We start from the raw sequence: 23,096 nt of genomic DNA, 5'->3' as shown, positions 1-23,096 counted from the left end.
TTCTTCCAGATGCCAGTTGAAACCATGGCTGATTCCGCACACGTTGGATAATGCACTTTCAATGCACTTTATCAGTTGTTTGAGGTGGATTTTTTGTTCCGCACATGAAAAAATCCGTTCCAAATGATCTATAAAGAGGATTGGAAGTGCATTATCCAACGTGTGCGGAATCAGCCCATGTTCTGGAGATCTGGAATTGGGAGCACTGGCCAGCACTGATCCCTCTTGCTATAGATCCATTGTTTTGAAATTTTAACAACCTGAGAGTCCCCATTTCAACTAAAAATATTTGTGCCCCTCCAAGCCCTCTTTTCATCCCTCACTGGTACCCACCACATATTGGATAGCTCCCTTTCAAAGTGCACAGACAAGCTGTGCTTACCTAATAGAGGCTTCCATCTTCCAATGCTCTCAAAGCAATACAGTGAGAATCCATTTTAGAAACATGTTCATATTGTTGGTAAATGGCCTAGAAGGTCAGGCCTATAGGGCCAGAACTCAACTTCTGGTCAGTCTCACCCCTTGATTGGACAGAATTTGGCACCAGAGGCTGTATTGCTTAATACCAGCCAGGTAGAGGCGAGCTGAAAAAGTAGGGTTACCAACCTCCAGGTGAGTCCTGGCGATCTCCTGGAATTACAACAGATCTCAAGGCTGCATATATCAGTTCTCTTGGAGCAAATGGCTACTTTGGAGGCTGGACTCTATGGCGTTATATTCTGCCGATGGCTTTCCCCTCCCCAAATCCCACCCTTCCCAGACTTCACCCCAAATCTCCAGGAATTTCCCAATCTGGAGTTGGTAACTGATAGTAGGAATGGGACCTGGTAAAAGTTCTCAGAGCGGCTCAAAGAACTAGAAAAAGAGCGACCCTAAAGTGACATTAGCTAGTATTGTCAATGGATGCAAAGCGGTCGTCTTGTCTCTGTGCTGAAATACTTTGCATTGGACAATAGAGTGAAAACCAGCTCAATTTTATATAGGAAGCAACTTTGCGCAATAGCAATTCCAGACTTTAAAAAAAAAAACCTCAGTGACTCCTCTGGTGATGTGGTGGGGAAAGTGGGCGGCCACCTCGGCAGGAAAAGGCAGTGGTGCTTTACGGCATTATTAGGAAGGAATGCAGTGAAGGGAAGTCAAGGAACAGATATGGACTGACTGTCAAAAGAAGGGAAAAAACAGCTCCCTGTTCACCAGGGTCAAACAGGATACAAGGCAAACTAGAGGGAGTTCAAGAATTCCTAGCATCACGGCTCATGGGACAGAGATGATCCCATTGGGTACCACACCTTGGCCGTTTTCACACGACTTACCGGCCTCCAGAACGTTGTGCAAAACACGCGGAAGATAGTGTCTTCTCCCACAAAATCGCACCAGGAAGATGCTATCATCCGGGAGTTTTGCGCAACATCACATCTTCCTGGCGCAATTTCACGCAAGAAGATGCTATCTTCCACGTGTTTTGCGCAATGTTCCAGAGGCCGATAAGTCATGTGGAAACGGCCCTCTTCTGCACAAGGGTCGAGGTTTTGTGGCTATGGTGAGGGACTGGCTCCCTTTACTGGGCAAGTGTCTCTAGGGCAGCAACAAGGGAACACACAGCCGCATAGTCACGGAAAGCGTTCCTGTAAGCTCCCCATTTGCTCAGTGGGGTAAAGAGGCATGGTTTGAATCCCACTGAAAAGAATGGTGTTAGGAATGCAAAACTCCCCTTTCGACCAACGACTACTGGATCAGCAGCAGAACAGAAAGAAGAGTCCAGACTAGAACCCACACCTCACACTGTCTGGAACAATCCCCTAACCACACCCCTGGCTGGGCATGTAAATGAATGGCAAAGAGCAGACCGTTAGGCATCCACTCGCATCCGTGGTGCTGAAGCCAGCCACACAGACCAGGGCAGGGAAGAGGGCAGATGCTGGCATTGCGATTTGCACAGGTACGCCCTGAGGCTACCAAACAGCCCCGGAAGTGGTCCCCATCACAGCGAAGGGTGTGCACCATCAAACATTAAGGAGTCCAGTAGCACCTTTAAGACTAACCGACTTTATTGTAGCACTAGCAAGAAAGCCAGTTGTGGGGGGAAATACAATGGGCTCTAGAAAGGGGAGGGTGGGCAGACAGGCATCCCCTCCTCCTCCGACACTCATCCTGGCCGGATGAAGGCCGGGGGTGGGGGCATGGCCACCTCCTCTGCACCTGATCCCGACCGGGTGACTGCGGGGCAGGCATTGCCTCTTGCTCCTCTCCTGACCCTGCCTGGGTGAAGAAGGGATGAGCATTGCCTCCTACTCTACCCCCGATTCTGGCTCGGTGAAGTGGGGGGAGCATTGCCGCCTGCTCTGCACTTGATTCCAGCAGGTTGAATTGGGGGGGGGGCATTGCCTCATGCCCCACTCCTGATCCTGGCTGGGTGAAGGGGGTGGGCATTGTCACCTTTTCCTCGCCCGATCCTGGCCAGGTGAAGGGGGCAGGCATTGCTGCCTGCTCCACTCCTGATCCCTGCCCCGTAAAGTTGGGGGCAGGCATTACCTCCTGCTCTGCACCTGATTCAGGCTGGGTGAAAGGGGATGAGCATTGCCTCATGCTCTGCTTCTGATCCCAGCTGGGTGAAGGAGGGGCAGGCGTTTCCTCCTGATCCCCTCCTGAGTAAAGGGCAGGCGGGCATTGCCAACTTCTCCACTCCTGATCCCAGCTGTGTGAAGATGGGGGTGGGCATTGCCACCTGCTCTGCTCTTGACCCAGCTGGGTGAAGGTGGGGGGCGGGCATTGCCACCTGCTGCTCGCCTGATCCCAGCTTGGTGAAGGGGGAGGAATTGCCACCTGTTCCACGCCTAATCCCAGCAGGGTGAAGGTGGGGGCGGGCATTGCCACTTGCTCCACTCATGATCCCACCTGGATGATGGAGGGGTGCAGGCATTGCCACCTGCTCCACTCCTGATCCCAGCTGAGTGAACGCAGGGGGTGGGCATTGTCAACTTCTCCACTCCTGATCTCAGCTGGATGAAGGGCAGGCCAGTGTTGCCAACTTCTCTACTCCTGATCCCAGCTGGGTGATGGCGGGGGGCGGGCATTGCTGCCTGCTCCGTGCCTGATTTCAGCTTGGGCTTCCCACTGTGGCAAGCTCTCTATGCCTCATCTGGGCTTCCCTCCACAGCAGCGCCCTCTGGTGCCGCACCAGGGTATGAAGTGAGTTGACTTGAATATGCTTAGCCTTTTATATAGTAGGATAAGCTTTCAAAAAACACAGATCTCTTTGTCAGATGCTGCACCTGAAGAAGAGAGCTGTGGTTCTTGAAAGCTTATGCTACAATACAGTTGGTTAGTCTTAAAGGTGCTACTGGGCTCTTTACTATTTTGCAACTACAGACTAACATGGCTAACTCTTCTAGGTCTATCACATCAAACACAATCCCCACAAACCCTTGGGAAGGGTTCTTGCGCATGTCAGATCTCAGTGATTCTGGTGCCTCAGGCAAAAGTCTGGAACGGAGACCCAGAATCACTGCCAGCCTATTGCTGTCTCCCCCCCACCCCACACACACACCCCAGGGGCAGGCAAGGGGTGGCCCTCACACCCTGTGAGCAGGGCAGGAGCTACTGCTGCAGCTAGAAGTCCCAGCCAGAGCACGTCCAAGCAATAACACCAACGTTCTCTTCTTCTTCCCCCCCCCCTCCCTTCAGGGGATGAGGCTGTAGGAAGCTGTCCCCCAAAATGTGGTGCCCAGGTCAGCTGCCCCTGCTGCCAATTGGCAAAGACCACCCCTCTTCTCACGCTGATTTGCTGGCCCATACCCCACTCATTTTGGTTAGCAATGCCACATGCACCATCCCTCTGCTGCCCCTGCTCCCAGAAACCCTTGGGGTCTCTCCCTTCCTTGGTGCCCCCGCACAAGACACCGGCAGTAGTTGGCGCTGCTGTGTGAACGCCCAGCAGAGTCCAAAGAGACACAAGGACAGTCATGAGTTCCCCAGCAGCAGCCAACAGCAAGTAGGTTCCCCAGACTGTGCACACGATGCTCTTGCAGTCCCTCAACTCTCCCTTCCCCTTCGGCAGGATGTACCCCTTGAAGGATGCCCTGACCTGCATAGCCCAGGTGAGCCTGCGCTCGTCAGATCTCAGGATTGGATAGGAGACCTCCAACAAAGACCAGGGTTTCAGAGGCAGGCAATGGCAAACCACCTCTGTTAATCTCTTGCCATGAAAACCCTGCCAGGGTTTGCCGTAAGTCAGCTATGACTTGAGGGCACTCTCCACCACCACCCCTTAATAACAATAATAACATTCTATTTATATTCCACCCTTCAGGACAAGTTAATGCCAACTCAGAGCGGTTTGCAAAGTATGTCATTATTATCCCCACAACAATAATCACCCTGTGAGGTGAGTGGGGCTGAGAGAGCTCTGAGAGAGCTGTGACTGACCCAAAGTCACCCAGCTGGCTTCAAGTGGAAGAGTGGGGGATCAAACCCGGCTGTCCAGATTAGAGTCCTGCTGCTCTTAATCACTACACCAAACTGGCTCTCTATGTCTATGAAGGACACAGTGCACCCCACTGTGTCAGGAGTTACCCATCTCTTTTAGGGAGTTGCTTTTGCACTGTGGGGTCCATGTCTTCTGTCAGAGCTGCTCCATGGATCCTGCACAGTAGCCAGTGTGGCATAGTGATTAGAGTGCCAGACTAGTTCTGGGAGATCCTAGGATCTGGTTCAAGTCTCTGCTGTGCCACAGACGTTTGCTGGGTGACCAGTCACACTCTCTCAACCTAATCTCCCTCACATGCTGAGGATAAAATGCAGGAGAGAAGAAAGATGGAAGTTGGACTGTGGAGAAAGGAGGGGGTGCAAATAAAACAAATAAATATGTGGGGTGGTGGAAGCAAAGGTTTATTCCCTGTGGAGTGACACCAACATGATATCAGAGTGACCGTGCAGGGACAGACCAGCCGCCTATCCGGCCTTCCCCCTTTCTGCACTGTGCCTTGTTGCTAGCTTCTGTGGAGGGAGGAACAGTTCTGGAAGCAATTCACCGAAGAGGTGCATTGGGGCACGAAGAAACATCTGAATGGGTCAAAGCTTGAGAGACAGCATCCCTTCCTTGTTTACCTGTGTGGGGTCCGGTGTCCCTGCTGGAATTGTGGAGACTCCTGTTTGCTGGTGGTCTGAGGGGAAGCACCTGCAGAGGTTCTGAGCAGTGCAGAATTAGAAATGTGCTACACCAGTGTTTGATAATGGCTGTTGGTGTGAAGTGCCCCTTTTCTAGAGTCCCCATCACCCGAGCTCCCCGATGAGCGTGCTAAGAGTACCAGACGTGAAGCCAGAGGCATGGGAGCAACACATCTCTTGCCTGAGGTTTCGTTGGTGTCCTAAGGGGCACTGTGGCTTGGAGATGTGCTGGGAGGCTGAGGGTGGCAGGTAGTTGTATTTTTACAGTTGGGAAATTTTTCATTATGTTGGCATTGTTGCTGATATACCATTAAGCCAGAGCTGGTGTCAGGGAGAAGGCTGAAGAAGCTTAGAATACCAACTAAGCCGTGCTCTTCCCGAGCCCCTGACATGGTTCAGGTATACGCCGACACCAGTACAGTGCTGGCCCACCTTGGCACCAGCATATCTCCTGATACTGCACTGTATCTTTATGCTGATTGCATTACACTGGCAACCGCTGGAAGCAATTGGGGGTGTGCATGTGGACTGGCACGCCAGCATTACGCCAGTGCGGTGGTATCACTTTTGGTGGAAACTGAATGCTTTGCAAATCCTGGAGCATCCATGAGGTCGCTTCTAGTTTTCACCAGAAGTGATGTCGGCGAGCCAACATTGGCTTCCATATCTCTCTGCCTTTCCTTCTGCCAGCACTTCAGGTGCCAGCAGGTAACAAACAGGGTTATAGCAGAAGACCTGGCAATCGTATTATTTAGTGTCCGTAGCCATTTGGAGGCCCTGACCTGGATAGCCCAGGTGAGCCTGCTATGGCAAACCAAAATGGGGCCTGAAGTCTCGTGAGATGACTTTAGATGCCGTTTTGGGTTCCTGTACTAAGCTGAAGATGCTGTGCTATGTGGCACCCCACTGGGCCACGGGGCCTGTCCATAGAATGCAGTGCCCCCAGGAAGCTGACGCCCAGCCCTCAGCCGAGGGCACTGTACTGTACAGACAGGCCCTACAACATAACAGGAGCTGGGGCATCAGAATCCAGCAGCAAATGACAGCCAAAGTTGCGCAGGACTTTCCAGGGCTAGATAATTTTGCAACCTTTGTGATGTAACCACAACACTTGCACAGACCGCAACCCTCCTTTGGGGGAGATTGCTCCAATATCTCCCAGAAGCTCAGCACCTCTTACCACTCCTTTGTGCTCGACTCCATGGCATGGATTCAGTAGCATGTGACAGATCCACACACTCACTGAATGCACAGGGAAGGAGAATGGGAGGAAGCGGGCAGGCCCAGCTTCACCTCTGTTTTTGCTGTGAGAACAAGTACTGTAGGCTCCTTTGATTTGCCAATTTGCATTTCTTTAAGGTGTGAGAACGTGTCAAGATCAGCATTTCAATTAATGGGAGGAAGCGGGCTGGCCCAGCTCCCTACATTCGCGATTGTCTGGACATCTGCAGGGATAACTGCGGGGAGGAAGTGGCTGTGTGAACTCTCCCTCCCTGTGGTCTGCATTGACACTCTAATTTGGAAATCCTTCCTGCTCTCCTTCTCCCTCAACACGTGCAGCTGTCATGTACTTGGATACTATCACCATAGAGACTGGGACATGGGAATTAGATACGTAGACAGTGCTAGGTAGCTCTGATCCAGTATTCGCATATGATGAATGGGAGAAAGTTCTGTTGTAGGGGAAAATTCTCTTTCCTCCTTTATATTGTTTTTAAAGTCTTGCACAGAAGGGAAAGTGCAAAGTCTCTTAATAACTGCACTTTGAATAAGATGACGGACCATTGCTATGTACTGTGTGGGGACAGACCAGCCTTATCGTCCTTCGGCTTTTGTGTTTTATGATTTGTTTTCATTTCAGCGAGAGTTGAGCAGGAGAATGTCCCGGTGGATTGTGCCCCATGGGGGAAAAAAATCTGCCTGCACTCTGCTAGGTCTCCTGCTATGGCGAGAGACCTGCCACTGGGAGCGCTGGTTGCCCACAGCCACTTGGTAGAATGGCAGAAGCGGAAATAGGAGTGGCTCAAACCTCAGTTCTGAAGTTGTGCTGGAAATGATGTTGCAGTGTCAGAATGATACCTATTTGCATGTCCCTGTCCCGCCCGTTGCTAGTTCTGGGCTAGCATCCCTACGCTCCATCATCCTGAACGACATCCCAAATCTCCTTTTTTAAAGTTCCTCATTGGTTCATGGTAGCAGAGTCGGATCTAGGGTTGCCGGCGCCCAGGGCAACCCTAGCCCGACCCTTCCCGGTGCTGCATGATGACATCATTTCTGTGACATCATGCGGGCTGAGTGGTGGAGGCAGCGTACGTGGCTGGGAAGCCGCCCACGCCATTCGCCTCCCCACAGGCAAATGGCGCGGGTGGCCTCGCAGCCCCCCGCGCTGCCTTTCACCTGACCTGCAGGATGGGGCGGCTGGCTTGCCGCATGTGCCCTGTCCTGCAGGGCAGGCAAAAGGCAGCGCGGGGGGCTGTGAGGCTGCTCGCGCCATTCACCTGCCCCACAAGATGGGGCGCCTGGCCGCCCCGTCCTGTGGGGCAGGCGAAAGGCAGCTTGGGAGGCTGTGAGGCTGACTACCCCCCTGCCCCCCCTCGATCCAGCCCTGCATGGAAGTGCTGTCCCTGTCAGAAAGAGATATGACTATAAGAGGAAGTCTCTGATTAAACTAGACTCCTTTACACATTTGTCATGATTTTCTGTCTCTGAGGCCCTGTTTTCACAAGCAGGAGATGAAGATGTAAACCAAGTTCTTGGCTATACCACTAACTACAGGTAATGTGTGAGTTATCATCAAGTTGCTTCCAATGTATGGCAACCCTATAAATTACTGACCTCTGATACATCCTATCATTGAGTAGAAATACACGCGAATTACTTGAGGATGCTCAAGTGCAGGATTTTATGTGTGGTCCTCAATTCACATGCAGGCTGTTCTTGCTTGGTGCACATGAATGCCCCTTTACAGGAGGACCCTTTGTGTGATTGCATCTGCAAATGATTCCAGAGGGCAGAGCACCAATTCACCTCTGTTTTTGCTGTGAGAACAAGTACTGTAGGCTCCTTTGATTTGCCAATTTGCATTTCTTTAAGGTGTGAGAAAGTGTCAAGATCAGCATTTCAATTAATGGATGTGGACACAGGGGAAACTGGGATACTTTTAGCAGTTGATGAGGAACTGATATTGAACATGTGAATGTATTCACATGGAGCAAATTGAAGTGTGGCTGTGCAAGCGAGTATATGGAAAGTTGGAGGGGGATACATAAAATGAGGTTCCATTGAGCCCCTAGGTACTTCATAATGTTTATTTCCATTCACTGACAGCCTTACTCAGGTCTTGCAAGCTGATAATTGTGGCTTGGCTCACACAACTAACTGTTCCTCCACACAAAAATATTTCCTGCATGAAAAAAACTAGATATATAACTCTAAATGGCAACTAGACCTGAAGAAGCCAGTTCTAGACAATCCCACTGTAAACATATTTTAATAAACCAAAAGAACTGTTGGATATTGATGAAGACAGAACTATTTTAAAATTGTTTTAAGATCGTAATATATACCCTTGAGACTAAAAAAAACAAAAAAGCTTGATAGAACATTATTAGGAATTTGCTGCCGGTGGTTTAATAGAACGGGCTCTTTTCTTCATGCGCAGTGGGACTGTGAGGAGGTCGAGCCATGCTGGAAAGGGACAGAAACAGCTATTGAGCTGACGGCTGGATACGGAACAGCAATGAAACCTTTAATGCTTCTGCTGGGGCATTAAAAATATAAAATATAAAGTTAGAGATTTAATTTATAAATTTCTTGATGCATAATCTTTGGCTGCAGTTGGACAGGGTAGTACATCACTTTGGGAGCTTCGTATGGGCAACGCTGAAGATTCCATCTTGAAACATCTAGAGTCAAATTACAGGAAGGGCCCTCCAGTGGTTTTAGTCTTTCTCTTGGGGAGCAAGCTGTGATTAGAAGGTGGTAGTAGTTTAGCTAAATAAAGCAGAAGTCCAGTGACACCTTAAAGACTAACAACATAACAAAACGAGTTAGTTGCCACTGGACTTTGCCTTAGAAATTAGCGATCAGAGATATTGAGTGAAGTTTGGGGTTCATCCTATGAGGTAGTGCAGGACTCTGTACTTCTTGCCAATGATTTTTAATATCTACATTAATATCTACATTCAGATGAGCTCATCCATAGCTTTGGGGTTGGGTGTCATTATCAAAGCCCTCAAGAAGTGGCTGGTTTGGACCTGAGCCGGTGCCGGAAAGCTGTAGTCAAGTGACTGAGGGAAAACCAGCTAAATTCATCCAGACAGGAAGTGATGGTAGATGGTAAAGTTGATGTTCTAGAGATTTACCTGCCAACCCTTGATGTGGCGTGCTGATGATGTGAGCAAGCTTCTGGATCAAGCTCTGCTTTTAGAACTCGGTGTCATTCAGGGCTTTTTTTCTGGAGAAAGAGGTGGTGGAACTCAGTGGGTTGCCCTTGGAGAAACTGGTCACATGGCTGGTGGCCCGCCCCCTGATCTCCAGGCAGAGGGGAGTTGAGATTGCCCTCCGCGCTGCTGAGTGGCGTGGAGGGCAATCTAAATTCTCCTCTGTCTGGAGATCAGGGGGCGGGGCCACCAGCCATGTGACCATTTTCAAGAGGTTCCGGAACTCCATTCCACCGCGTTCCCGCTGAAAAAAAAGCCCTGGTGTCATTGCTAGGAATGCTTTACTCTAGTGCATCTTTTGTGGAAAATATTCCACTTCAAGACTCAACTGACATGGTTGCACTGAGGAATATTACGGTCACCTCAAGGTTATACTGCCACAACACATCCTATGCGGGGTTATCCTTGAAATTACTCAGAAATGTCAATTAATGAAAAATGCAGCAGCCCCTCTTTTGACTGGAGCCCGCAGATAAAATCGCATTACAGCAGTGTTTGGAGGACTTTATCGGTTGCCTCTTTGTTTCCAAGTTCAGTTTAAGGTGCTTCATGAACTGGGATCCACCTCTCTAAAGGACTCTCTCTCCTGTTAGGAACCGGTGGTGCCAGCTTCATCCACCCATCACTCTTTGCCCTGGGGTACCACCTCAACTAGTATGCTCATCCACAGCCCAATTATGGACTGGAGAACAATGCAGTGAAACATATTACATACATATACTAAGCAAGAGGGCCTTTTTTCTGGGAAAAGAGGTGGTGGAACTCAGTGGGTTGCCCTCAGAGAAAACGGTCACATGGCTGGTGGCCCCGCCCCCTGATCTCCAGACAGAGGGGAGTTGAGATTGCCCTCGCAGAGGGCAATCTCAACTCCCCTCTGCCTGGAGATCAGGGGGCGGGGCCACCAGCCATGTGACCGTTTTCAAGAGGTTCCAGAACTCCGTTCCACCACGTTCCTGCTGAAAAAAGGCCCTGCTAAGCAATGATCAAGCTAGTTCACAAAATCACAGGGAAATCAAATGTAAATACAAATAAAAACAGAATGATAAACACAACGAAGACCACCTTCTCATGAGGACTTGGTCAGCATTGCTATGGAGAATGAAGAGTTCTAGTTGTATCTCGATAAGGATTGTGCAGGAAACTAACTTTTCACTTAGGCCCCAAATCCTTCTGTGAGTGAAATGGTATGACAAGTGCAGTTAGTTTCCTGGGAGTAAGGATTCAGAAAGCTTTTCTGAGTGGGAAACATGTAACAGCTTGAGTGATGTTAATGTCTTCTTTTCCTTCCCATCATTTCTTTCTTTCTCCCTCTCTCCCTCTTTCTTCTGCTTCTGGATCCTCTATTTTTGCTCTTTAACACTTTCTCAGGTGGTAAGTGCCCCTGTTGCAGTACTTTCTTTACATTCATGGGACTGTATGTGTGTAAAAATGTGCTCATCATTACAGCAAAGTCCAGCAGTACAGAAAAGGAAAGCCACAAACTGTATGTTATCCATTATTTTTCTCAGCATCGGCTTCTCAAGCTCAGTTCTTGGCACCCTCACAAAACTACAGGCCTCAATGGAAGCCACAAAAGTTATACTGCTTTCAAACTGATTTAAATTAGTGGTAGATGTCTTTCTGCACCTGCTGTCTCCAGTGTCTTCTACTCACTGGTCCACACACCTTCCCTCTCTTTTCTCCCTCCTCATCTCTCATATGTTATATTGTCCTCAGTATTCCATGAGAACTTTTGATCAGATGTGCCTTGTAAGTTCCTCACTGAGAACTTAATTCCCAGCTGTGCTAGGGTTCGATTTAGATCGAGACTGCAGTGTGTTGTCTGAAGCCTTCTCTTTGGTACGGTTGGGAAACAGAAAGACATATACTGATGGGCGACAGGTAATTTTCCCCAGTGTGGTAAACGGCAGCTCACAAGGGCTATTTCAGGTTAGGAAAACAGTGCAAGGAGGAAGGTTTAAGCCCCTCCCCAAGTCTGCTGTGGTCCCCAGCCAAACTGGGGCTTTATCTACCTGGGAACTGAGTTCCAAGCATGGAGCTCCTATCTGACATAGAGTCTTCATGGCAATCCCAGGAAGGATGCATGAAAAAACATAATATATAGTTACAATCTTCTACCCACAGACCAGTCCTTCCCTGTCTTCAGTTTTCTCACCATGTGCCTCCAACAGTTATGTCTTGTGAATTATTTTACAATGGACTCTTAAACAATTGCATTGTAAACTCTACAGTAACAAGCTTTAATTATTGTGTTGGATACACAGCATTGGACGCTTGACTAACTCGAACAATTCTCCTAATGACTAAGCAAAAGACAAGATATGGGGGTATCTTATAGCCCATAACAGAGGAAAATCTCTGGTAGCCTTTGTCATTGACCTTTGTGGAATGACGATGGGCTTAAATGTTCAGGCTCCTTGATATACATTGGAGTCAGCTATGGAAATCTGGCTTGGCAAAAGGAAGCTGCAGCGGGGGTGGGGGCCACATATGCATACTGCACGCCAGCATCTTCTAAAGTGATACTAGGCTCCTGGTGCTTGGCCTTATGTATTCTCCAAATCCCACAAATATTGCTGCCCTTTCCTTTTCTTTTCTTTTCTTTTGCACAACATTACAAGTTCCACCATTGTCCATAGTCACACAGGAAGAGAAGCATTTTTGTAAGTAGATGAGTTTCCAGTTCCCGTGGAAAGCATCTTGCAGCTGTCCAAGGCATGCAGAGACCTGGAAGTGGGCTGACCTTGATCTCGTCCGCTTAAGAGCCCCGTCATAGCTAGCCATCATTACAGATGCTTATTTGTAATCTAAACATTCCTATTGCACCCCAGTTATCTTTTGCTCCTTCTTCAGTCCCAGCAAATGGATCCCGGTGCAATAATGATACTTTGGTTGCTTTTGTCATCCTAAATCCACGCTTCATGTTCCAGTCCTTCAAGGACCAAATATTGGGGGCAACTATTTGTGCTTGGCTGACCTTTAGAGCAAATGTAGCTTTGTGGCCAAGAGGCTGAAGAAGGTCTTAAGGCTATAAAATAAGCCTTTGTGGCCAGCCGCTATCCTCACCTGCTTTCCTCCATTGGCAACACTGAACTGCCTTACAGTGTCGTTGTAAAGGTTACTGAGACCAGGTATCCCTTCTAATAATAACAACAACAATAGCTGCATTTATATACCTCTGTTCTAGACTAGGGGTGTACGCTTTGGGAATCCGATTCAGGTAAAATACCCGAATCGGACCCGATCTGGAAAGCTTCGGGATTTCCAAATCGGGCCCAGATTCAGAAATTCTGAAGCAAAGCTTCCCGAAGCATTCGTAATGCTTCAGGAAGCTTTGGGTCAAGTAGTTTAAATACTCGTTTCCCTGCCACTGCAAGCAGCAGGGAAAGGGGCATTTAAATCCCTGAATCAGCTGCTCGTCGGGGGCTTCCCCAATGAGCAGCTGAGTGCCAGCACCGCTGTTGGGGCCAGGGAACTCCTCAGCCCCGTCAGCAGCAGGTGAAGGAGGCAGCGGGGATGCAGGCATAAGCCTGCACGTCCCCACCGGGCGCTCCGGGTGCCCTCTGGTGTTGGGGCCAAGGAACTCCTGAGCCCCGACACCGGTGGGCGAAAGAGGTGGCAGAGATGTAGGCATAGGCCTGCATCTCCCCGCCAGGCGCTCCGCCAGGCGCTCCATTCGCCCACCAGTGTTGGGGCCGAGGAACTCCTCGGCCCCGTTAGTGGCGGGTGAAGGAGGCAGCGGGGATGCAGGCATAAGCCTACACCTCAGCAGAGCAAAGGTAAGTGGGAGGGCTGGGGGGGGGGCTGGGTATTGTGGGGTTTTTAAAGGGCCCTGCTGCTTGCAAGTGGCAGGAGAGGGCCCTTTAAACTATCAGCTGGCAGGTGGCAGGGGGGAATCCCCCCCTGCCGTCTGCCAGCTGATAGGGAGGGGTGGCTAAGTAGGGGGTTTGGAAGTGGGGGTGGGTGGGGTTGCTGGGAGAAAACTCAGCCCCCTGAATCACTTTGAAATGCTCCAAATCTTTACAGAGCATTCTGAAGTGATTAAAATACCAGAATCCAAAACAGCTTGCCGCTTTGGACTTTGGGTATTTCTGAATGTTTTTCCTGCTTCAGGTAAACTCGAAGCAGGAAATCTGAATATTTTCAGTGTGCACACCCCTATTCTAGACAGATTAGCACCTCACCTATAGCAGTGAACAAGTTAGTGTTATTATTATCCCCACAATACCGATGGGGAGCTAGGGCTGAGAGGAGTGGTTTACCCAAGGCCACCTGCTGAGCTCATGGCAGTAGTGGGATTTGAACCAGTAGAGTGCTGTTTTGCAGCAGAACCACTTAACCACTGTGCTATAGCATATCTTCTAATGAAAACAGCATCACTGTGAGAGCTTCCCCCTCCCTTTGCAAGATTTATTTGCTGCCCTGTAAAGGCCTCCCAAACTATGCAGCCTGATATTGGCTGCCTTACTGTATCTAATGGGATGACCTAGACACAACAGCAACTGGGTTTGCCCGTCTCCAGGTGGGGCCTAGAGACAGGGTTGCCATGTGACCACTTATGGTGTCCAGTCTTCCAGCAATTATTTTCATTGCCTACTGCTGCTCCAAATGGTAGCGGAAGAAAAATAAAGTAAAAACTATTGCTGGCCTCTGTGCCAATATGTCACTTCCAGGTACAACCAGGAAATGACAATGGTAGCTCTAGGAAACATGATAGAATTTACCTTAGAATTGTCAGTGACATTGACACCAATGCCGACATCAGCCCCCCCCCCCAATCCTGTCACTGGCTGAGTTGGATTAAGAGCCACAGCAAGAAAGGGGAGAAGCCACCAGAGCCAACAGTGGGGAAAATCAGCCAGCAGCAAGCATGGGAGACAGCTGAGCAAGCAGCAAAAGAGAAAAGGGGAAAATAAGATTTTCCCTCCCCCGCAAGTCAACATGGACCCCCGGTGAGTGGGCCAGCTGGCTTCCTCTGTGCTACTCCTTCCCTTTCACCTCCCTTCCTTAACTGTCCAGTATTTGGAGAACATTTCCCCCTGAACAGTCCAACAAAATACTGGACTCTCTGGGTGAAAACCGGACAATTGGCAACCCTAAGTGTGCGTCACTTTCCACTTAAGCAACACTTAAGGCACTTAGCATTAGGGCTGCCAACCTCCAAATGGTGGCTGGAGATCTCCCAAAATTACGACTAATCTCCAGGCCACAGAGATCAGTTCCCCTGGAGAAAACAGCTGCTTTGGAGGGTAGAGTCTATGGCATACCCTGCAGAGGTCCCTCCCCTCCCCAAATTCCACCCTCTCCAGGCTCCATCCCCCAAATCTCCAGGAATTTCCAAATCCAGAGCTGGCGACCCTACTTAGCAGAGAATAAACACACACCCTTTTTAGGATGTGTTGAACCCACCCTCTCCTCAGATATATTCAGGGCTTTTTTTCAGGGGGAACGTGGGGGAACAGAGTTCCGGAACCTCTTGAAAATGGTCACGTGGCTGGTGGCCCCGCCCCCTGATCTCCAGACAGAGGGGAGTTGAGATGGCCCTCCGCACCGCTCGGCGGTGCGGAGGGCAATCTCAGCTCCCCTCTGTCTGGAGATCAGGGGGCGGGGCCACCAGCCACGTGACCATTTTCTCCAAGGGCAACCCACTGAGTTCCACCTCCTCTTTTCCCAGATAAAAAGCCCTGGATATATTCATCCTGCCCTCATAAATGATGTCATGATCCTGGACCTAAGGCTAAAGAATGAGCAGCTGTAGGGGTAACTTCTCTTTTTATGGGTTCTACGGGGCTTAGGAAGCAAACTTTCACACAAATCTAAGTTAAGAAAGAACTTTTCTTTTTAAAACTTTTAAACAATGAATAAAATGCAACTATTTTTAAAACTAAACTCGTAAGTGCAACCATACAGAAAGCTTTAAATCAACCATGTCTTTGAGAAGGTAAAATAGTTCAACATTCCATGAACTGCGGTGAGACTTTTTTCACTCATTTGAAGCAACTGGAGACCAGGCTTCTGTCCTCTTGTTGGGGAATTCCAAAAATAATACAATCCCAGCAACACCAACCAAACGCAAGACACAACCACCCCTTTAAGTAATATTGTTTACATACAACATTTGATTACCTTATTCAAGGTGGTAAGAGCATATAAATTATTATTAAGCTCCCCAGCAACCAGCTGCTCCTCAGCAGCCTGCCTCTAGCTACTGACTCCAATCTACTGAGCTAAACCAGTTGGATATCGGGTTGCCAGTCCCTCTTAACCTCCTGGCGGGGGACTGGCTCCCTGCACTTACCTCTTGGGATGCGGGGAGCGCAACGTCCAGGAAGTGGCGTCATCACGCAGCCTCCTGGGAGCATCCCCATGCTCTGCAGGGGCTCGGATTGGGGCCGCTGCAGAGCGTGGGAACACTGCCATGCTCTGCAGCAGCCCCAATCTGGGCCAAAACGGGCCCGATCCAGGTGGCTGCTGTGCACAGAAGCACACAGCACCGCAGGGGAGCATGTATGGAAGGTGCGGGGGCCCCACTGGCCAGGTAAGTGGGGGCAAGGTGGGGGCAAGGAGGCAGAGCTCTAACAGGGAGGGAGCGTATAAGGCCCTGCACAAGTAAGGAGGGGGCCACTCCTTGAAGCTGAGAGGCAACGAGGCTGCTTCGGGAAGGAGTAGATCCCTTGCCCCACGGTGGGAGAAGCCTGGCCTTCTGGTATTTCAGGTATTGAAATAGCGTAAGAATAGGAACAGTGAGGTAGTTTACTGGCTGGCTTCTTTCTTTGTGAGTTTTGCCCTGTATTGATTCTGCACCAATTTTATAACGTTTCTCCTCCTGGTTTACTGGCTATAACAGTTCCTTGTTCACTCAGCCAGGGTTCTTCAGGCCTCAGATTCAGCCATACATCAGACCCTCCTAGGGTTCCCAGGTCCCTATACCCTTCTGGTGGGATAGGGTTGCCAGCCTCCAGGTGGTGGCCTGGAGATCTCCCGAAATTACAGCTGATCTCCAGGCCACAGAGATCAGTTCCTCTGGAGAAAATGGCTGCTTCGGAGGGTGAATTATATGGCAATATACTCTGCTTAGCCCCCTTCCCTCCCCAAACTCTGCCCTTTCTAAGCTCCGCCCCCCCCAAATCTCCAGGAATTTGCCAACCTGGAATTGGTAACCCTAAGGATGGGGGGCAGGGGGACCTGGTAACTTACTGGAAGTTTGTTCTCACACTAACATGATGACATAACTTTTGGAAGTGGCGGCATCACACCAGCCATGGGAGTCTTTGAGAATTGGCCTATTTGGCACCCAAAATTGACCCCAAACAAAGCACTGAAGTGTTCCTGTGGCCAGCGCAATGATGTCACTTCCGGAAGTGACGTTGTTACGCCCACTGAGAGCACATGCAGAGCACATGTTCCTGGGGTGTCTGCTGGGGGTGGGCATTCTTCAGGCGGCCCAAAGGTTTCTGTGGCAAACCTGCTTGACTCGCACCATTCCATGACTTAAAAGGGAAGGGCCGTATTATTCCTAAGGCTGACTAGGCCGAAGCCTAGGGGTCCCACAGGGATTAGGGGCCCATCCATTGTTTTTGCTGAGGCACACCCCCACATAAATTACAATTAATTGATTCTCTTATATAATCTCTATTAATAAGATAATTAACTGCTTCCTTACTGAAGGGAAACAAATAGTCTCATATATTAAAACAATTATCCATAAATTACATATTTTTAATAAATAATAAAAATGTATTCACTTCAAAATATTACAGGATTGAACAATTATGTCCCCAAAATGTGATTTCCTGAAGAGTTCTACTCATGCAATAAAAATATTTTTAAAATTGTGACTAGAATTCTTCAGGAGACCCTCAAAATGCAATTAGGGCTATGTGCTGTGGTCTAGTACCTACTACCAGGGCTTTTTTTCAGCTGGAATGCGGTGGAACGGAGTTCCGGAACCTCTTGAAAATGGTCACATGGCCGGTGGCCCCGCCCCCTGATCTCCAGACAGAGGGGAGTTGAGATTGCCCTCGCAGAGGGCAATCTCAACTCCCCTCTGTCTGGAGATCAGGGGGCGGGGCCACCGGCCATGTGACCATTTTCTCCGAGGGCAACCCACTGAGTTCCACCACCTCTTTTCCCAGAAAAAAAGCCCTGCCTACTACAATGCCAGGTCAGGCTGTCAGCTGTAGTGGGGTGAAAGATTGAAGTGCCAGAGGGGGCCCGAAATACGTGAAATCCTAGGGGCCCAGGCATGGGTTAATACGGCCCTGGAAAAGAGTTACTATTACAAGTCTAAAAGGAAACCATATACTGGTCATCATGATCCATCACTCATTCACTGCATTTCACTTTCCCATGCGTGATTATTACATGACACTTTTTTAAAAAAAATTTTATTGGTGAGTTTATATTTCATATTTAATACATACATTCCCATCATATCTAATTTACTCTAACCCCCACCCTTTCCTCCCCCCTCCTTATCGACTTCCAACAGCTTTCCAACCCTTAACCCTTCTTATTACTTAACTTGACTTCACTTATATTCTTCTATAACACATATATCGTAATATTTCTTACTCTAAGCATATTCAAATTGTTTTATATATATACTATATTAAAATCACTAATCCACCAATGTATCCATTTTACTCTTCCTTGATTAAACTCTATATTCTAAGTAAGATTTGCTTAAACATAATACTAGCTTAGATTGTAATAATTAAATTCCCCCTTAATGGTAAAGTCGCTTATCTCTTCTGTTTACAACATCACATTTTAATAGTTCTCAAGACACTTATTTTGCTAAATTATGCAGGTGTTGTTAGCATATTGTTACTGTGTAAAATCAGAGAATATGGTCCCAACTTCTCAGTATCACCCCATTTCAGTATGTTTCACAATATAAAAGACTGTTTTCAGATTTGCTTCTAGTAGGCTTCTCCTGGGAAGGCGGCATGGTATAGCTCAATCTCATTAGATCTCGGACGTAAACAGGTTTGGCCCCAGTCAGAACTTGGATGGGAGACCACCAGGGAAGACTGGACTTGCTCTTCAGAGGAAGGCAGTGGCAACCACCTCTTGTTTCTTACTAACCTTGAAAGCCCCTTTCTGGGGTTTCCGTAAGTTGGTTGCGAGTTGTGACTTAATGGTGCATACATATGTATGTAGCTCTTTTCTACCTTGATATTGTTTTATGAGGCACCAACTAATCAACATTTATCTCTAACATTCAGGCTTTATGAGTAAAAAAGGAGTTTCCATAGCATAAAAGCAGTGTCACGTAATACTTAGATTGCCAGCCTCCAGGTGGGGCCCAGAGATCTCCTGGAATTACCACTGGTTTCTTGACTACAGTGATCATGACAGCCTCAGTGAGCAAACTCTATGGAACAGCATAGATTCTAGGCAAAATCTCTTCCCAAATTCCCCCCTCCACATGCACTGCTACCAGGGCTTTTTTTCAGCAGGAACGCAGTGGAACGGAGTTCTGGAACCTCTTGAAAATGGTCACATGGCTGATGGCCCCGCCCCCTGATCTCCAGACAGAGGGGAGTTGAGATTGCCCTCCACGCCGCTCAGCAATCTCAACTCCCCTCTGTCTGGAGATCAGGGGGCGGGGCCACCAGCCATGTGACCATTTTCTCCTAGGGCAGCCCACTGAGTTCCCCCACCTCTTTTCCCAGAAAAAAAGCCCTGACTACTACCAAATTTCCTGGAATTTCCCAGGCAAGAGTTGGCAACCCTGCAAAATAGACGCATTTGAAACCATCTTTAAAAGGGGCAATATGATATGGCCTCTGCCTCACCAATGAGGAAAGCACTCTCTGGTTTCTCAAAGCAGGCCTGTGGGAGGGCTAAAGACCACAACCTAGATGTTTACAATGCAGTGCCTTGTGTCAGTGATTCCCAATGTGGCACCCACCGACATGTTTCCCTCTGCTCACATCCCTCCCGAAATATAGTTTCAGGTAAGTAGCTACGTTGGTCTGCAGTAGAACAGCAGGATTTGAGGCCAGCATAGGGTTGCCAGCCCCCTGCTGGGAACAGGAGGCCCCCTGCTACCACCCTCCACACACACACACCCCGCGCGCACCTGGAGGCATGCTCCAAGGCAGTGTGGCCCTCACCTGTGCCCTGCGGTGGTCCAATTTGGGCCCTAAATGAGCCAATTCAGGTCTGTTTAGGGCCTTAATTTGGCCCACAGTGAAGCGTGGGAGCACTCCAAGGCCCGTCACGTCGCTCCAGCGGTTCTCCAGGGCCAGTTCCCCTGGAGAAAATGGCTGCTCTGAAGGGTGAACTCTGGCATTATACCCCACTGAGGCCTCTCCCCTCCCCAAACTCTGCCCTCTCCAAGCTCCACCCCCAAAATCTCCAAGAATTTTCCAACCCTAGCCCAGCAGCACCTTAAAGACCCGTAAGATTTTAAGGGTATAAGCTTTTGAGAGTCAGAGCTTATACTCTGAAAATCTTTTTGGTCTCCAAGGTGCCACTGGACTCATATCCTGCTTTCCCTCCTAAAGTATCTCTTTCCCAAAGCCATTCCTGGCTTCCCTCCACCTCATTGGAGTAGGGGACACTTCAGACAAGGGCCGTTTTCACACTGCTTACCAACCACAGAACATTGTGCCAAGCTACTGGAACGACAGCGTCTTCCTGGCACGATTTCACGCGAGAGCGGCAGTGAAATCGCACCAGGAAGACGCTGTTGTTCCAGGAGTTTGCCGCGATGTTCTGTGGCTGGTAAGCAGTGTGAAAATGACCAAGAGTAGGAAGCATCACCTTTATGTTTGCAGAGAGTAGGGTTGCCAACCTCTAGGTGGGGTCTGAAGATCTCCCGGAATTATAACTAACTCCAGACTACAGTGATCATTTCCCCCGAAGAAAACAGCTTCTTTGGAGGGAGAACTCTTATGTCATTATAACCATCTGAGGTCTCTCTCCTCCCCAAACCCTGTCCTCTTCCAGCTCTACCTCTCCAAATTTCCAGGAATTTCCCAGCCCAGAGCTGGCAACCCAAATTTGGAATCAGCTTGGCTTGAAACCTCCCAACACTTCCTTATAGCCCCCATACCCCCATGGCCACTATTTTGTGGAATGGCCCACTATCTTCTATCAAAATTCCATTAGTGGCTTCACAAAATTGGGAGTGGGTGCCTTATCTGCTAGACTACAGCACTTCATTTGTTAAGTTTCTATGCCATCTTTCCATTCAAGCAGCTCATAAAATATAGTATTAATTAAAAAACACAACATCAGTAAATCTGAGGCCCAGTGATTTTCCTTAAAGGACTCTCCAAACAAATAAGTCTTCGGATGATGCTGGGAGGCCTGCTGCAGTGGTGCTAACCATTTGCAGTCATGTACAAACATTGACATAGTCATATGCTTCAAAAAGAAACTTATACTATGATGGATTCTCATCTTCCTTTTCGTTTACTAATTTATAGCATTCCTATGCCATGCCACCTGTCCAGAGAACCTGCTCGAGTCTTTTGTACAGTTGCGCTTGATCCAAGGGGTTTGCCTAAGAAATGTTTGCCTAAATTACCTTGTATTTTAAAGTTTTGCATCTAGCATTTTGAAACAGTCTTTGGAAAATATAAAGGTAATCCAGTGATTTGCTCTCTTCTGTGTTACAGAATATTGGGAAGAAGATGTCCTGCCAGCAATTTACTGCTAACCTGGATGGATTAAATGATGGGAAGGATTTTGCCAAGGAACTATTAAAGGTAATGCTCTGAAATAGGGTTGCCAATTCCAAACTGGGAATTTTTTGAAGATTTCACGATGGAACCTGGGCAGGGCAGAGGTTAGGGAAGGGGGACCTCAGTGGGATATAATGCCATAGAGTTGACCCACCAAAGCTGCCATTTTCTTCAGGGGAACTAATCTCTAGAGATGAGGGGTAATTCAGGGACACCTCCAGGTGCCACCAGGAGGCTGGCAACCTTACTTTGAATTCAGAAAAGAGGGGTAGAGAGAAGTCACACGTCATTGTTCGAGAAACAGAGGAAATCCTGCCTACTAAACATGAAAGCTAATTAGATGGTCTCTAAGGCTGAATCCACATGCTGAGAAAAAGCACACATATGGTGCATCAACCTCAGGGCCATACCACTTCACACGTAAGGTAAGGGACTATATAAGGTTCCCCAATGTGGTGTTCGCAGACACCTTCCCTGGTACCTGTCAAGTGTGTTTAGAAAGTAGGCAGGACCTGGTGGGCCTGTTGGGCCAGGTGGGTCACTGTGTCAGGCCTGGCTAGGGGATTCTCTCATACCAACACAGTAGTATGAGTTAAAAGGGTCTTTATTCAGATAAAACTCCCTAGAAGTGCACTGTGCCACTGATACATAGAGATTGCCCAGAATGCTGAAGTACAGTCTTCCCCGAGAGGTTATACTCCAGTTCCCTTCCCCCAGTCCAAACAAGTCGGTTGAAGTCAGCGAAAGTCCTGCAAGAGATGCCCAGCCGAAGTTCCCACGCCTGGTTCCCGCACAGCTGCACTGAAAAGGTCTCTTAGCAAAGCATAGGCATAGTGAAGGAAGCTGCACTACAGGAAGAAAGCCCACCCCCACCCCCACCCCAGTAGACCTACATTCACAGTCATGGCAGGCAGGCTGGCTTGCCTGCCTTGACACACTGAATATCTGATTGGCTGTGCAGATTTTAAGAAATTGCTTTGCCAGCAGCTACCAGCACAGCACCAGCTTTTTTCCGGTTTGACTGAAGAGAAGCTGTATGTATGCAAGAAAATATTTTTAAACAATATGTTCACTTTAAATAACATCATGTTAAATACAGCTTTTGCCTGGTATGTTGAAGATATAGGAGTTATGCATAGGGTTCCCAGGTGCCCCCACCAGTGGCAGGCAAACTCCCAGGGATCTGCCCCCTTGCCCACTGTTTACCAAGCGATCAGCAGCAGGGGCAAGCTCCCAGAGGTTGCCCGCCACCAGCAGGCACCTCAGGAGTGTGCACCATGCGCACGATCCCAACCAGTGCAGCAACTTCAAGTTCTGGAAGTGATGTTGTTGCACCGCCCACTGGAGCATTTCTGTGCTTCATTTGGGGTTGATTTGGGCCCCAAATGGGCCAAATCGCCCCCATGCGGAGCGCGGAGCGTGGTGATGTCATTTCTAGAAGTCTGCAAGCATCTGACAGACAACATAGTGATATGGGGAAGTCAGCACGGATTTGTCCCCAGCAGGTCCTGCCAGACCAACCTCATCTTCTATGACCGAGTGACAGGCTTACTGGATCGTGGGAAAGCTGCTAGTGTAGTTTATCTGGATTTTAGTAAAGTGCAGACTGAAGCCTTTAATATCTGTTCCAGTATCTTCCCTGGGACGGAGTTCAGGCTGACTGGCTTGCGGTTCCCAGGATCTTCCTTTTTCCCTTTCTTAAGGATTGGGGTGACATTTGCCCTCCTCCAGTCTTCCGGCACATCCCCTTACCGAAGCACCTCTCTCAACCCTTTCCTAATAGCAC

General features: G+C 48.8%; 1 protein-coding gene across 1 annotated transcript in view; it reads left to right on the top strand.

Moving 5' to 3' along the window:
- PSD2 (pleckstrin and Sec7 domain containing 2) overlaps window positions 1-23,096 on the top strand; it is a 91,249-nt gene that overhangs the window by 22,193 nt on the left and 45,960 nt on the right. The window contains exon 7 of the mRNA XM_054985238.1: window positions 21,245-21,334. Within this exon, the coding sequence (XP_054841213.1) occupies window positions 21,245-21,334 (90 nt within the window). The remainder of the gene's footprint in view (window positions 1-21,244; window positions 21,335-23,096) is intronic.

Source organism: Eublepharis macularius, chromosome 7 (genome assembly GCF_028583425.1).
Source record: "Eublepharis macularius isolate TG4126 chromosome 7, MPM_Emac_v1.0, whole genome shotgun sequence".
NCBI classification, from domain to species: Eukaryota; Metazoa; Chordata; class Lepidosauria; order Squamata; family Eublepharidae; genus Eublepharis; species Eublepharis macularius.
This window is presented reverse-complemented; position numbering and strand designations above follow the sequence as displayed.